General features: G+C 43.6%; 2 protein-coding genes and 1 long non-coding RNA gene across 5 annotated transcripts in view; 2 read left to right on the top strand and 1 right to left on the bottom strand.

Annotated features, from left to right (window-relative positions):
- LOC124063122 (WAS/WASL-interacting protein family member 1) overlaps positions 1–3,936 on the bottom strand; it is a 36,735-nt gene extending 32,799 nt beyond the window's left edge. For both annotated transcript variants that reach the window (XM_046396448.1, XM_046396449.1), the window contains exon 1: positions 3,724–3,936. The gene's annotated coding sequence lies outside the window, so the exon portion shown is untranslated. The remainder of the gene's footprint in view (positions 1–3,723) is intronic.
- Positions 3,422–4,163, top strand: LOC124063124. The gene is made up of 2 exons (XR_006844060.1): positions 3,422–3,830; positions 3,933–4,163. It is a non-coding gene; the product is annotated as an uncharacterized LOC124063124 (long non-coding RNA).
- A 5,020-nt stretch (positions 4,164–9,183) lies between these two features.
- Positions 9,184–13,274, top strand: part of nkain4 (sodium/potassium transporting ATPase interacting 4) — a 41,699-nt gene continuing 37,608 nt past the window's right edge. For both annotated transcript variants that reach the window (XM_046397164.1, XM_046397163.1), the window contains exon 1: positions 9,184–9,795. In XM_046397164.1, coding sequence (XP_046253120.1) covers positions 9,742–9,795 — 54 coding nt within the window. In that variant the 5' untranslated portion in view covers positions 9,184–9,741. The remainder of the gene's footprint in view (positions 9,796–13,274) is intronic.

Here is a 13,274-nt window from a genome sequence, read left to right as displayed (position 1 = left end):
GTAAAGCTCGCATCACACTTCTACACCTTTTAACAAACAACCAAAGGCCACAGACAATAGCTGACATCTTCAAAACCCTCAATAACTGTGAGCTGCAGTGTCTTATATGCCGTAACTGTCACTCACAGACACGCCATCATGAACTCTCGATAAAATGACACACTGGTAGTATGCATGAGAAGGAATTACGCCATAACAGAGAATGATGGTGTGCATAAGTGAGACTGAAACTATATCTGATTTAAACTGTAATGGCAGCATGCGTCACAGACTATAACTTAGAACTGTGTATGTGTGAGAATATGATGGCCTTTCAGGAAGAGGGTATGACTGTGCGTGCAGTGGGAAACATCAGTGTTTAAGACCATGTTTGTCGGGGTGGAGGGGGGGTGTTTCATCACAATTTAAATTCTCGGTTCATGATTGGATCTTTAGGCTTCGAGGAGAATATAAATCAAGCTTCAGAGCATTTAAGGACAACTTAAAATTCATTCAAAGTTTTGCTCGAACAATAACAAGGTCACCAGCATTGTGATTTGTCTGCCTATTTACCTGCGGCTCCTTATGGTTTTGCGGGGCCGTATGTCAACGAGGAACTGAAAGTGCAGCACTATTTACATTTCAATCAAACTCTCTCTCCCACACAGCTGTTCTAAGTGACATATATCCTCTTCAGTGCATGGCCACCGCTCTTCGTCACGCACAGCACACTATCGGTTTCTCTTGCAGTGCAGTCAAACGTCATGTAGAGCCGCAACCATTATGACGATCAATTAGTCATTTATCAAACAAAAAATTTGCTGGTTCCAACTTCGTAAATGTAAGAATTTGCTCCTTTTTTTGTCATTTATGATAGCCTTTGGGTTTTGGACTGTTGGTTGGACAAATGAAGCAATTTGAAATGTCCACTTTGGAAATGAGACTCTACAGACTGAGCAATTAATGGATTCATGGTGAAAATAGCTTAATGGACAATGAAAATAGCTGTTAGTCCCAACCCCAATGTTTTGCTTTGCTTTATTCATGTAAATTTACTCCTTGCAATTGTGCAGTCCCGGTTTTACTCCCCCAAAACAGCCAATGTAGCAGCTCTACATTTGCTAGCTATAGCAACATCAGCTCCACAGAGTGAGGCCAGGCGGATGTCTGCCTGACAACTGGACTGACCTCAAAACATACAAGAAACGCCATATCTGTCTATCATTGTGGCTACTCTGTGGCTTCTCTATTTTTTCTTCTTGTTGCTTTATGTTTATGGAGTAAATTCATAATTTGCCTCCTACTTCCAGATTTCCATTCATTCTGTATGCAGTCACATCACTTCTGAAATTCACTTTGCTTCCATTCTGAACAGCATAACACATAATACGAGCACAGCTGTATTTGTAAGAGAGAATAGTTCTGCATGTACGAGGACATGATAGTGACGGTGTTTCACTTTTACAAATTTTATAAGGTTCAGGCGTTTCTTGACATTGTAGGAAATGTCTAAATTCAACTATGTGCTTATTACTCGAGGCACAAAGAAAGGTGGTGTTGTCCTGGACTATGCTATTTTGGAGAAGTGTTCCTATATTTTTGTCCCACATGAACGGGTTGTAATATTAGAAACATTTCCCAATACAATGCAGTGATGTACAGCACCACCACTAACTAGGACTAGATTGTACATGTGTACCTACTAAAGAGCCAGCTTCAGTGTATTTGTGTGGCAGAGAACAGCAGTGCATGGAGATTACGATCACAAGACGCGCAAGAAAAAGTGACCACAAGAAACCTTGCTTGTGGATGCAAGATGGGATGATAGAGTACATGAGAAAATATAGTTGATGCTGTGGGTGGGAGATGCTATGATTAATGGCGTAAAGAGCCACTTAAACTTTTTTACTCTTTAGGCCCACTTAGGTGCATGTTGTTAGGTTCCATATGTGTGTGCATGCGTAGGAGAAAAAAAAGGAGGTCGTTAGAGCACAGAAGCCGAGGTGCAGGTGTGCAAGTGAACCTGTGAGAGTGTGTTTATTTCTATGAGACAAAGGTAGAGAGGGATGATAGCGTATGAGAGGGGAGAGGTGGAGGGAGGAGGAGGAGGAGAGAGGGAGGAAGGAGCGCTCCAGTCCTGTCGCCTTGGGTGCATCAGCAGCAGGAATTGTTCTCTGCCCTGTGGGGGCCATCTGACTGTTCTGTCACCCTGCACAGAAGGCTGACTCTGCCTTAAAGTGCTCGGCCCCGCGCCTGCAGTTCGACACGCTTGATGTTTAATACATACACAGGGAGAATATTGAGAACGCCTCAGGAGAAATGCAGTACACAGGCTGTAAGGGAGACAGTTTTTTGTCAGTTTGTAGAACAACCAGGAATAGAGGAGAGCTCCTGCACAAAGTGTGCGTGGGCAAGCCGTGAACATAATTGCCCAGAATTCGAACCAGAGCTGAGCTCCGCCGCAACATTCGAAATATCCAGAGATCCAAGTTAAGCACCTCTCAACAAAAGGCACTTGTAGTGAGAGGGGGACAGCCTCACACTGGCGATTGCGTAATGCACTGACTTATCTGTGCCATAAACTATACGTCGCCTTCACAAATGATGTTTCAGTCAAGATAACAGTAGTGAACTTAAGGCTGAAAGGTCTGTTCCGATGTGCTCCTGTACCTCCTCAATCAGCGCAAATGTGGTGTAATTCAGGGCACCACTCCTCAGTAAGGCAGGAGAATGGGCCTCAAGGGTGACCCTCCTGCTTAAGTCAACACAATGAGTGTAATGAGGTGAGATACACACACACACACACACACACACACACACACTCAGTCACTCTGGATATGGGAACCCTTGCTGCATAGTAAGTGAATTTCATTCATCTACATGCACTGAGCCTGCTGTAGAAGTTCTGCTCACACCCACACATTCGGCAACACAGCCAGCGTTTCACTTTGTGACTTATTACAGGTGAGAACACCATCACAGCCTGATTTAGATGTCAGTTGTGGCAAGGATTAATCCTCGTCATTTCAAAGCACACAGCCTTAATTAAAGCCAAACATTACACTTATATTTTCATTTGAAAAACCTGCCCTCACTGTCACTGATCAGTGATGAAAATGAAACATTAAAGTGGTATTAAAAGCCACTGATTTGGTTTGGCATGTCTGTGTCTCCTCTTGTGCACCTATAAGTCTCTGAGTTCATCAGTTCTGAGTCCATAATTAATCAGCCCTGCTGTGTAAGTAGGACTGGTGCCTTTCTCTTATCATCACGTACAGCAATCCACGCCCTCCGGGCCATCAGCGGATTAATGATGAATGCCCCTGATAGGAGAACCCTTCACAAAAGCATTATTAATTAGCCTCGCACCGCCACTGTGGCCGCACAGAGCAACACATGTTCACTTTAATCAAAACTTTAAAGGGACACGAGCGACCTCCCAATCACCCGCTGTAACGCACTGCATGATATTAAACCTTGATGCGTGCATGCATTAGTTTACGGGTGTGCGCAGCGGGAGAAAGTGCACCATTTCCAAATTAGCAAGGCAACTTTCACACATCGCTGACCGACCGGTTATGCTGCACTTTACTAAGAGGGCTATGAATGATTGATCAGACAGGTGGGATCGAGTATGGAATGATTTAGAGGCGATGAGGAGGGACGCGTATACCGTCCGGATGCCACCAAAGTGGAACCACAATTAAGGAGAGAGAGAGAAAGAGATCGGTGCGTTTTACTCACTCGCCCCCGGTGCTTCAGAGGAGCATCCCGGTCTCTCAGGGCCAGCTCTTCAGATGAGTTCTCCTGGGACAGCGCGCCTGGATCCTCACTATCATTCTTTGCAAAAGGTCCAGTCTCCTCACAGCCTCACCTCACTCTTCTTCTTTGGCGTCACATGAAAACGACGGCTGCATATGCCAAGTGAAATTCGCCTTTAAATGTTGTTTCAGGGTTCCGGTCGTCCGTCCCTCCGTATGTAGAGCACAAGTGACAGCAGCGGATTCCTATTTGAGGGGATGCTGACGCGCAACCGGAGGGGCTCGCCTCCTGCCTTTCTCATCTGGCTCCATCAGCACTCGGTTAGGCAGCACCATGTGACTGAAACCGCTGTCCATCCGAAAGGCACAGCAAAATTAGTTTCCGGTAGAGCTTTCAAAATAAAACATCCTTTAAAAGCCTCAGTGACCGTTTATGTTGTTATTTGTGTTATTTCTATTTTGAAACTGAGTAAACTTCAAAACATTTTTTGTACAGTGTTTATACACAGTAATTAATTCCTGTCTATAGTACGTGTACAGTTGATAGTGTAGTTTCTGCAGTTCTGTATGGTTAATGTTTTCTTGGACTCATGATTAGAGAGGGCCCCTCAGAAGATATGTCCCAAGCCCTGATTAGAGAGAGGTCCCAGGTTCAAGAGCATATAGGAAGAGGGTCTTTTCTCCCCCTCTTTCTGTTACAACATAGCCTTGGGGTCCTCTGATGATTGACAGACGTCTTATCTCTTTTCTCGTAAACAACCAATCTAACTAAGAAGAGGGTTGGAAACGATTTGGCAGAGTGATCCATATCGGCCCGGATCCTCTCACGTGCACGTGCTGAATTTGACGCTGAGCTTTTTGTAATAAACTTCTTATGCAAGCAAGACAGTGTCGGCGGAGATCTCTTTCATCATGTTCACATCATCCGGTGCACAACAATAGGCATATAAAAATCTGAATTCAAAGCCGTAAACTGAGCTACTTTCAGTCATGTTCTCATTAACTGCTAAAGCCAGCAAAATGCGTGTTAATGTTATGCTCTCGTCTAGCATGAAACAGCAATTTGAAGTAAAAGAGTCAAAACATTTAATGTGACTGAATTGTGAGCCAACAACCAGAAATATATTTTATATATATATTTTTTGTCAGTTAGCGTTAGCCACTTGATTGGCAACACATTGGGCACAATAGTTTTTACGGCCTCATAAAAATTACTTGGGGTAATTGTGTTGTTTTAAATTATGTAATATTATTTGCAAAGAATTACATGACCGTATTGCCCAAACAGTCTGTTTAACATATCAGACCATTAAAAGCTCTTGAAAATATAGAAGCGCTGTTTTCAGGGACCTTTTAAATACTGCACTAAGGAAAGAGTTCTTGGCTTAGATGAGATCTGGTTATACTGGATCTGGTCACATTTGATCAGATCTTGTTTACCTAATGTTGATGTGGGGCTGCTGGACACTGCTGAGTGACTGATTTATATCAACTCATAACTACCCAAACATCCCAGCGTCTCTGTTTTATTGAGCTTTTGCTCTTATTTGCTCTTTTTCCCCTAACCAACTTATGCAAGCAGACCATAGACTGCATATAACCTAGTTACGGTTGTAAAAAGTATCAAAATATTATACTTGAGTGAAGATAACTATATTGTGCTAAAATATTACTTGGGTAAAAGTCACCCATAAAAATAGTACTTGAATAAAACTTTTAAAACAACTGAGGTTAAAATGTACCTACATCTCAGAAATAATTTTCTGGCAACAAATGTTCCTAAGCATCAAAACATGTACATGTAGATACTGTCTACTACATTTACATGTAGATACTATACTACGCATACTGTACAAATTATTTCTTTCAGATTGCAGATAAAACAAATTAATTTATCATGCTTAGTGTAACTAGTAACTAAAGTTATAAAATACATGTAGTGGAGTGTGACAGTATGATATTTTCCTCCAAAATGTAGTGGAATTGAAGAATAAAGCAGCAAAAATTGGAAACACTCAAGTGAAGTTTAAGTATATCAGAATTGTACTTTAGTACAGTACTTGAGTGAATGTACATAGTTACATTCCATCACTCAATCTAGACAGAGTTTAAGTCAGCCTGTTCTATTGATCCAATACAGTAGCCTATACACAGAGTGCAGTTTCTCAGCAGCCAACCAACTTTTATTTTGAAGAAGACGTGTGTAATTTTCTGTAGTTTTCCATCCTGTGTCTGACTTGATGCATCTGCGAAAGCACCCATTCAATGAAAACCGACCTCACAGACCAGTGCCCCCAAGCGGTCAGCGTTAGAATAACAACTGCTCCAAAATGGTTCTTAGGATCAATTTCTTCACCAAAGCATAATACCTTAATAAATTATTGACATGCTCCTCATAATATCCAGTACGTTTATTCTTCATTTAATCTGGAACTTTCTTCATTGCATCAAAAAATAGCGAAGAAAATTGCAGTGAGACTCTGCCTGCAAGGGCACGTGCATGATCTTAAACTTTCATGAGCATGGGCCTAAATAAAGAAAGCATTCATATGCTTGTCAGACAGCCAGTGGTGGCTATTTTAGCAACAATGTACAGTAGCTTGTGCTGATAAATGTCCCGTCGAGCTGAAGGGAGCAGCTCATTTTACTGATTTAAGGTTAGGTTATGGTGTATTATTTGCCACTATAGGTAGCTAGTTATGACAATACAAAATATTCTGTGTTGTTTCTGTTTGCCAGCAGCAGCTCCCCAGGTAGACATACGGTATTTCAGCTTGAATAATGACATCTTTTGTAAGCCTGTGGTATAAGCAAACTACTGTTTCACCACAATAATGTAGTGATATTAAGTCCTTCAGGCTGCTCTGAGAGGTAAGAAAAGATATAATCTATTTTACTCTGATGTCTCTGTCGGCCTCAAAAATGAAGAACCGGCTTTTAGATAATAGCGAGGCTTCTCTTGAGTGTGTTCATCTGCACAAGGAATTTTCACTGAGGTTTTTCAGCACCAAAACTAGCAACCAGAAAAACAGAGGAGGAAAAAGAGAAACAGTGAGAAACAAAGAGGGAGTGGGAGCTAGAAGCGACAGCCTAAGATACTTTCAAAGAGAGAGAAAAGCCTTGTCCTTTTGAGGTCCTTTTTTCCATTGTTGTCCACTACGAGCCAGACTCTTGGGTCTCCTCCACAATGCAGGTCCCCCTCAAAGCGGCACACCACTGGCTGTCCTGTCACTTCACATTACTGTCTTTGCGCAGAACAGCAGCCCTCAAGGGCATGGACACACTTGTCATGAAAGAAGTGTTCTGGACTAACACACACACACATGCACTGAGCACCGAGTGAGTCGATAAGGAGGTGTTGAGCAAAATGGGAACACAAGGCTTCTAATAGAACTATACCAGTGACCTTATTTTAGCCTTAGCTCTTCTCTCTCAGTCTCCCTCACACATGCACACACAACTGTTTTTGTGGCACACATTCAGGAAACATGTTCTCATAAGAAAGGCAGTTGTGAATAAATGAAATTCATGCAGCTCAGGACAGTCACTAATTTATCCTACTAGTACTGTCTGAGTGTTTAACAGTAAAACATGTAATCTTTTACAAAGCGGTTGAAGTCACTTGATCTCTCAACACCGAAACATATTTTCGCCATAAAACGATGGCGTTCTGTATTTGAGCACTGCTGAAACAACCATCTGCCTTTATCACTGTTGGCACGCAACCTCTGTAGCATTTTAGGATCCTTGTTGTTGTCATCCTTGTTGTTTTTGCAGCTTAGCAACTGGAACTCAAACAGACAACCTGAACACACTTTATCTACTGATGATGACTGATAAGGTTAAAAACCTCCAATAAACTAAGGGGATCTTGAGTTGGGATTTTTTTTGTCAGACAGAATATAGTCCTTATATGGTACTGTTACAAAACATGGGCAAACTGCAGCAAACCCATCCTTCAAGTCATTCAGTCATCAACCCACATGTGCAACAAAATATTCAACAGGATGCACCACATGACTGCATAACAAACTGAGGTATGTGTCTAAGAAAGCTGTTCTGACTGAAATAAAAGTACTGTAGCACAGACAAACTACACTATGAAAACAAAGGGACGCATGGCCATTATACCCATGGGGACTTTAATGACATTGCATTCTAAATACACAGACAGCTTTGCAGCTATAACAGCTTCCACTCTTCTGTGATGGCTGGAATAGAGAAGGGCCTTCTTCAAACTGTAGGCACAAAGTTGGAAGCATAGCATTGTCCAAAATGTCGTGATATGTTGAAGCATTAAGATTTCCCTTCGCTGGAAGTAAGGGGTCCAGCCCAACCTCTGAAAAACATTCCCATAAAAAAAGTGTGTCTGGATACTTTTGTCTATGTAGTATCAATCATCAATAGACTTAAACCATACAGGATAGATATGGGTGGGGCATATTTGTATGGGACACTGGCATGATGCTCAAGCTGCTTCAATTTTGTTTTTAGTTTCATGATGAAAGAAAAGCCTTTTTTCCTCAAAAACCCCAAGTCGTGCCTCCCATAAATACCCCATGGTTATTTTTGGCGATGGGATGGGTGGGGGTCCTCCTGGGCCCCGTTGGACACAGGTGGGCAGGGCGGCGTGGGAGGGCGGAGAGAAGAAGAGAAGAGCGGAACTTTAAAGGAACTGAGCGGAGGAGTGTGTGATGAAATGAGATGTGAAGTGTTCCCTCACTCAGCCCGCAGACGCGTAAAAGATTCATCACGCTGGTGAGGAGAAGAGAGAGGTGGGACCTGCCTCCGTGCAGTGCGTGAGAGGAGGGAGGAGGAGGAGGAGGAGGAGGGTGGCTCAGGGAGTTGCTTTTAAGATCTTTTCTATTATAAATAATACCGAGCGGGCGGCTACTCAGAAGGCAAATGGAGATTTAAACAAAACGTCTTGTTTGGAGACCCTTTCTCCAAGCAGGACGAGGAGGATTAGGAGAGAACATGAGGGGGTGAGGAAAACGGGGTGTAAGAAGTGAAAAAGTCAACAAACTTTCCGTAAAAACCGTAATAAAAATATCAATTAAACCATTTAAAGTGCCCCACTGATATTAAACGAGCGCCCGAGATAATGGTTATCTCTAAGGATCTTTAATTATTATTTTAAACATCGTGAAATCCCTCACACTGAGCCTTAAGTGTGGGGGGATGCGCAAAATTTGGAAAATCACATAACAGACAAGAATTTTTGGCTTCCATTTTGAACAATAACCCTGCACTGAAATGTAAGGTCGCCTGTAGTGTTTCTTCAGACTTGTTAGCGTGTGTCTCGTCTTACAAACACAAGGTGGCGCCTGCTCTCCATCAGCAGCAGCATCGTTAACGACATATAATGTAACCCGGCGCCTTACCTCAAGGCAAACCACAAATGTCTAAATGAGACGTTCACTTTAGGTAACAAACGCTGTAATTAAATGCTCGAAACAGACCTTCGATAAATTATCTGTATTTATGAAACCCAATTAAATGGTTGGTTTAATACAAATGTATTCATCATGACAATAAGCTGATTGTTTTTGTTAAAATATTTTTGCATTAACATGCGCGCACTTTCTCCACTGCCACACCACAGACATCTTCCAGAGACTAGTTTACGCCCTCAGTCAGCCAGATCCCAGTCCCCTGCGTTTGACAACCCCAATATCAACACCTCCCAACCCTCCTCCTCCTTCTCCTCCTCCTCCTCTTCTTCCTCCTTTTACACACCGGCTCGCAGCCACCCACCCAGTCAGTCACTTCAAGTGCGAGCGGCCAGCTGAAGCCCAGGACGCAAACAAACAGACCCCGGAGCAGCCAGTGCGATCCTGCCGCGCGTTTTGGCTCATTTCAAAGACACCAGAACACAAGAGGAGAATGGGACGCCGATGCTTGGATCAGGACTAAGTCTGGTCGGCACGTTGAGAGCTCTTCCGACCCGTTTCCAAGTCCTTTTCTACCGGCTCAGGGTCACGTTTCCACCGCTGACACAATGGGCTGCTGCAGCGGACGATGCACTCTTATCTTCATCTGCACTTTACAGTTGGTGAGTTGACCCAGACTTCTTCTCTACTTGTTGTGTCACAAGTTGTAACTCTGCGAGACAATTACTTTATTTCTAGCACGATTAATTAAGTGCCCGTTTTAGCTGGGAAGCAGCCCACGCTCTGTTCGAGGCTGAGCATCACGCGTAGCGGACTGATAACAGGATGTGTTATGGGAATAACATCCTAAAAGTTCCGACTCCCATTAAAGAGGCACTACAACCAAGTCTCCATTTTCTTCACATTTTCTCTTACACTGTCTTCACTTGTGTTAATATGTGCTGAAATCTTTGAATAAGATTTTGTAGCTTGCGTCCATTTTAAGTAAGTAGTGTTGTTTATTTTATTACCAGATCCCCATGGAAATTCACTGTTGTGACAGAAAACATATGGTGCTGTGGGTGTTAGGGAGTAAGCTCCTCACAGCACTAAAAGCCTCAAGTAGTGGCACAGTGATGGACAGTATTGGGGTAGCCTAACTATATGCTGTGTGATGAAGGATGAAGGCACATCAATAAATTTAAGGATTTTCTCTCATGAATATTGTAACGGCGACCTAGCATGTGCTCAAATACAGAGTATCAACCACAGTCTACCCTCACGTAGTTCTGTGAGAGGTTATTTGTTCAAAGCCCCTGTCTGTATGTCAGATTAATGTCCAGAGTTGCTTCTGTGTTATGATGTAAACCATCTAAAATGCCTGTTACTACATATACACGCCTTCTCTGATGCTGTGATTTGAGGAATCTATTCGTTCAGAGCTCAAACCAGTTTGGGAAGTGCCAATCCACTAAACACAACGGATGCTGAGACTCCTAGCTCGTTGGAGCATTTCAGTTTCTGATCAGTGATCTTGACATTTTACTGATGGTGGTTGTGCAGTCTCAGATGATGCTTCCCATTGACTCACAGGCCGGCTCGCCTTTGCCACTATCCCTGAGAAGAGTTTACTTGACAGGGTGTGACAAGGTTATTTATGGTTGTATTAAAGCCGAGCTTGCTCACACCGTAAGCCCTCGAGTAAATGTCGCCTTTAACAGCTAAGGGAGCAATAAAATCTTCTCCAGACAAAGAGTCAAATGGGAAAGTCCTGATGTATTGTGTCATGCGCGAGAGAACCGAAAACAAAGAAAAATGGCACACAGAACAAAAGGAAAGCGTATGATCAGAAGTGACAGGTTGCTCTTAGCCATAATTTTGTTGAAAATGAAACTCAAGTTTTCGTTTTCCTCTAAGTGGAGATCCCCCTTCAGAGTTCTCACTCAGAGTTACAGGTTTCTGGCTACTGGGTAGGTACACACAGTTTCACATTTATACTCATACAAATATAAGAGACTGTTTATCTAAGCATTTGTTGCAGTTCTTTCTTGCTGTCATCTGAATGACTTCCTACCTCCTTCAGCCTTAGTATCCCGCTGCTCTTTCCCGTCTTTATCTTCAAAATTAATAGAGAGCTGCTATGAATTTGTGGCTAACATCAGTGTATCTGTCAGGGATCTGCTCTGGAAATTCATTAGATGATGAGGAATGGGAAACTTTTGAGTCTGCTTATGTCTGTATGGTTTGCTCACAGTGACCTCGGTATTGCTCCTTTTAGTAAAATTGCGTTCCTGTTCCTGAATACACACACTCACACAAACACAGAGAGCTATGAACCCACCTTGAGGGACACACCTGTTTTCGCTTCCCATACTACGGACCTCTTTGCCTCATTAGAGGGAAGGAGGTCGACCATTTGTTAAGAGGTTTATAAAGCTGTCAGCTGGCTGCCTAAAAAGTCCCCGAAGACTCCTGGAAACAGCTTCATTTTCCCCTGGCGCTATTTCTAGATGACCTGACACTTCCTGTCTACGGAAACACACACTCACACACATACACACCTGCGCGCTTCTGACGAGTTTAACCTGCAAAAAGGGGCCGCATTAAACCCTGCGTGACCTTTCGCAAAGGTCGTCATCAGGTTGTCGGTGTGTGTGTGTGTGTGTGTGCGTGTTTGCATGAATATACATGTGTGTGTGGAGCAGCACAAGGGCCCCCCCACTTTCCCCTGGCTGAAACCTATGCATTCACAATGAGCCAGGTTATTCCCAGTCCATTACAGGGTAAAACTACCATTAACAAAACAACATAGTCTGCTCCTCAGATGTAAAAATAGCCCTTGTGAACCGCTGTGTGTGCTAATTAGCCAGGCAGAGTGCTTTGATCAAACCTCTTTTGGCATCTCGGCCATCCCCTAATTGAATTGTGGTACGCTTCCCTCATCAACAGGCCAAGCAGTGGGACTCATCTCTCTGGGACAGAAGGCAACAGATAATGAGCCTGTATTGATCGAAACGCCTCTGTTCCCTCTTCCCTCTGCAGCCTAACTATTCCAGACAGTAGGGCTGGATCGTTGTCAGAACCCCGATCAGCCCTAGAGAATGGCAAGCGTTGGCTGGAAGCCCTGTCTGTGTAATGATTTGTTTGTACTCCGAGACACAGGCGAGCTCGTTTTTGTCTCAACGGGTTGGTTGTTTGAGGTGTTGACCTAAAGCTGACCCGCCGGGGAAGCATTACGATTGGCCAAATATGGGACCTGGTCCAGACATATTGTGAATGTCAGCGACTGGCCACCAGGCAGGACGTTGTTCTGAATTGAGCCGATGGCTAATGTGGCTTGGTGGACAGTGGGTGATTGATGAAGGAGGCCTCTTCGTTGGTCGTGGTGGTTTTGCGGGAAAGGGCAGACGGGCAGACACAGACGCACACACATAATCACACTGAACAAGGGTAATGAGCTCGGACCTGAACACTGACCCTGAAAATGCCTGGCCATAACTGTGCTGCCAGCGCTGACAGATGCAACTTCACTGAGACACGGACACTATTTCATGCACCTCTCTTCACACTCAGACACACCCACAGACAGAGCTGTGCTTTCTGAACTGTGAGTTATAGGTTAGCGGGTCTGCTGGTGGGTAAAGATTACAGCCTTCCTATGGGGGGCAGGAAGTGCGGCTTTGTGGGCCTCTGAGAAGATAAGAGAAATGAAAAAAAGAGCTGGAAATTTATTTGATCACGAGCACAGAGAGGCAAAATGTGTCCACTTTGGCACAGTTCATTTGTGCCTTTAGGAAAAGGGCTTTTAGTGAGGTGATCCAAAGTGGAAAAGTTTTACCTCATCTACACCCTTACAAACTGTAGTCAGACTACCCAGTAGCGCTTTGTGAGTGTGTATGTGTGTAATATCTTGCATCACACTGCCCACTTTTCTTCTACTCTTTTGATGACATAGCGAGAGAATATACTAACTTTGTAGTGAAGGCTTCACAGAAGAAGACTGGGTTCAACCAAAGTGCTTCCAAGAAAGTTTTAACGGAGAAGCTGAGCGCCTCCTCCTGAAGAGTGTTATCTCTAAAGGCGTGACATTATCCTTTGACAGGCCTCACATCGTCTCCCACGCATTATGAAGATTTAGGCTGTTTTTTCCCCCTCGGCTTCC

Source organism: Scatophagus argus, chromosome 8 (genome assembly GCF_020382885.2).
Source record: "Scatophagus argus isolate fScaArg1 chromosome 8, fScaArg1.pri, whole genome shotgun sequence".
Classification (NCBI taxonomy): Eukaryota; Metazoa; Chordata; class Actinopteri; family Scatophagidae; genus Scatophagus; species Scatophagus argus.
This window is presented reverse-complemented; position numbering and strand designations above follow the sequence as displayed.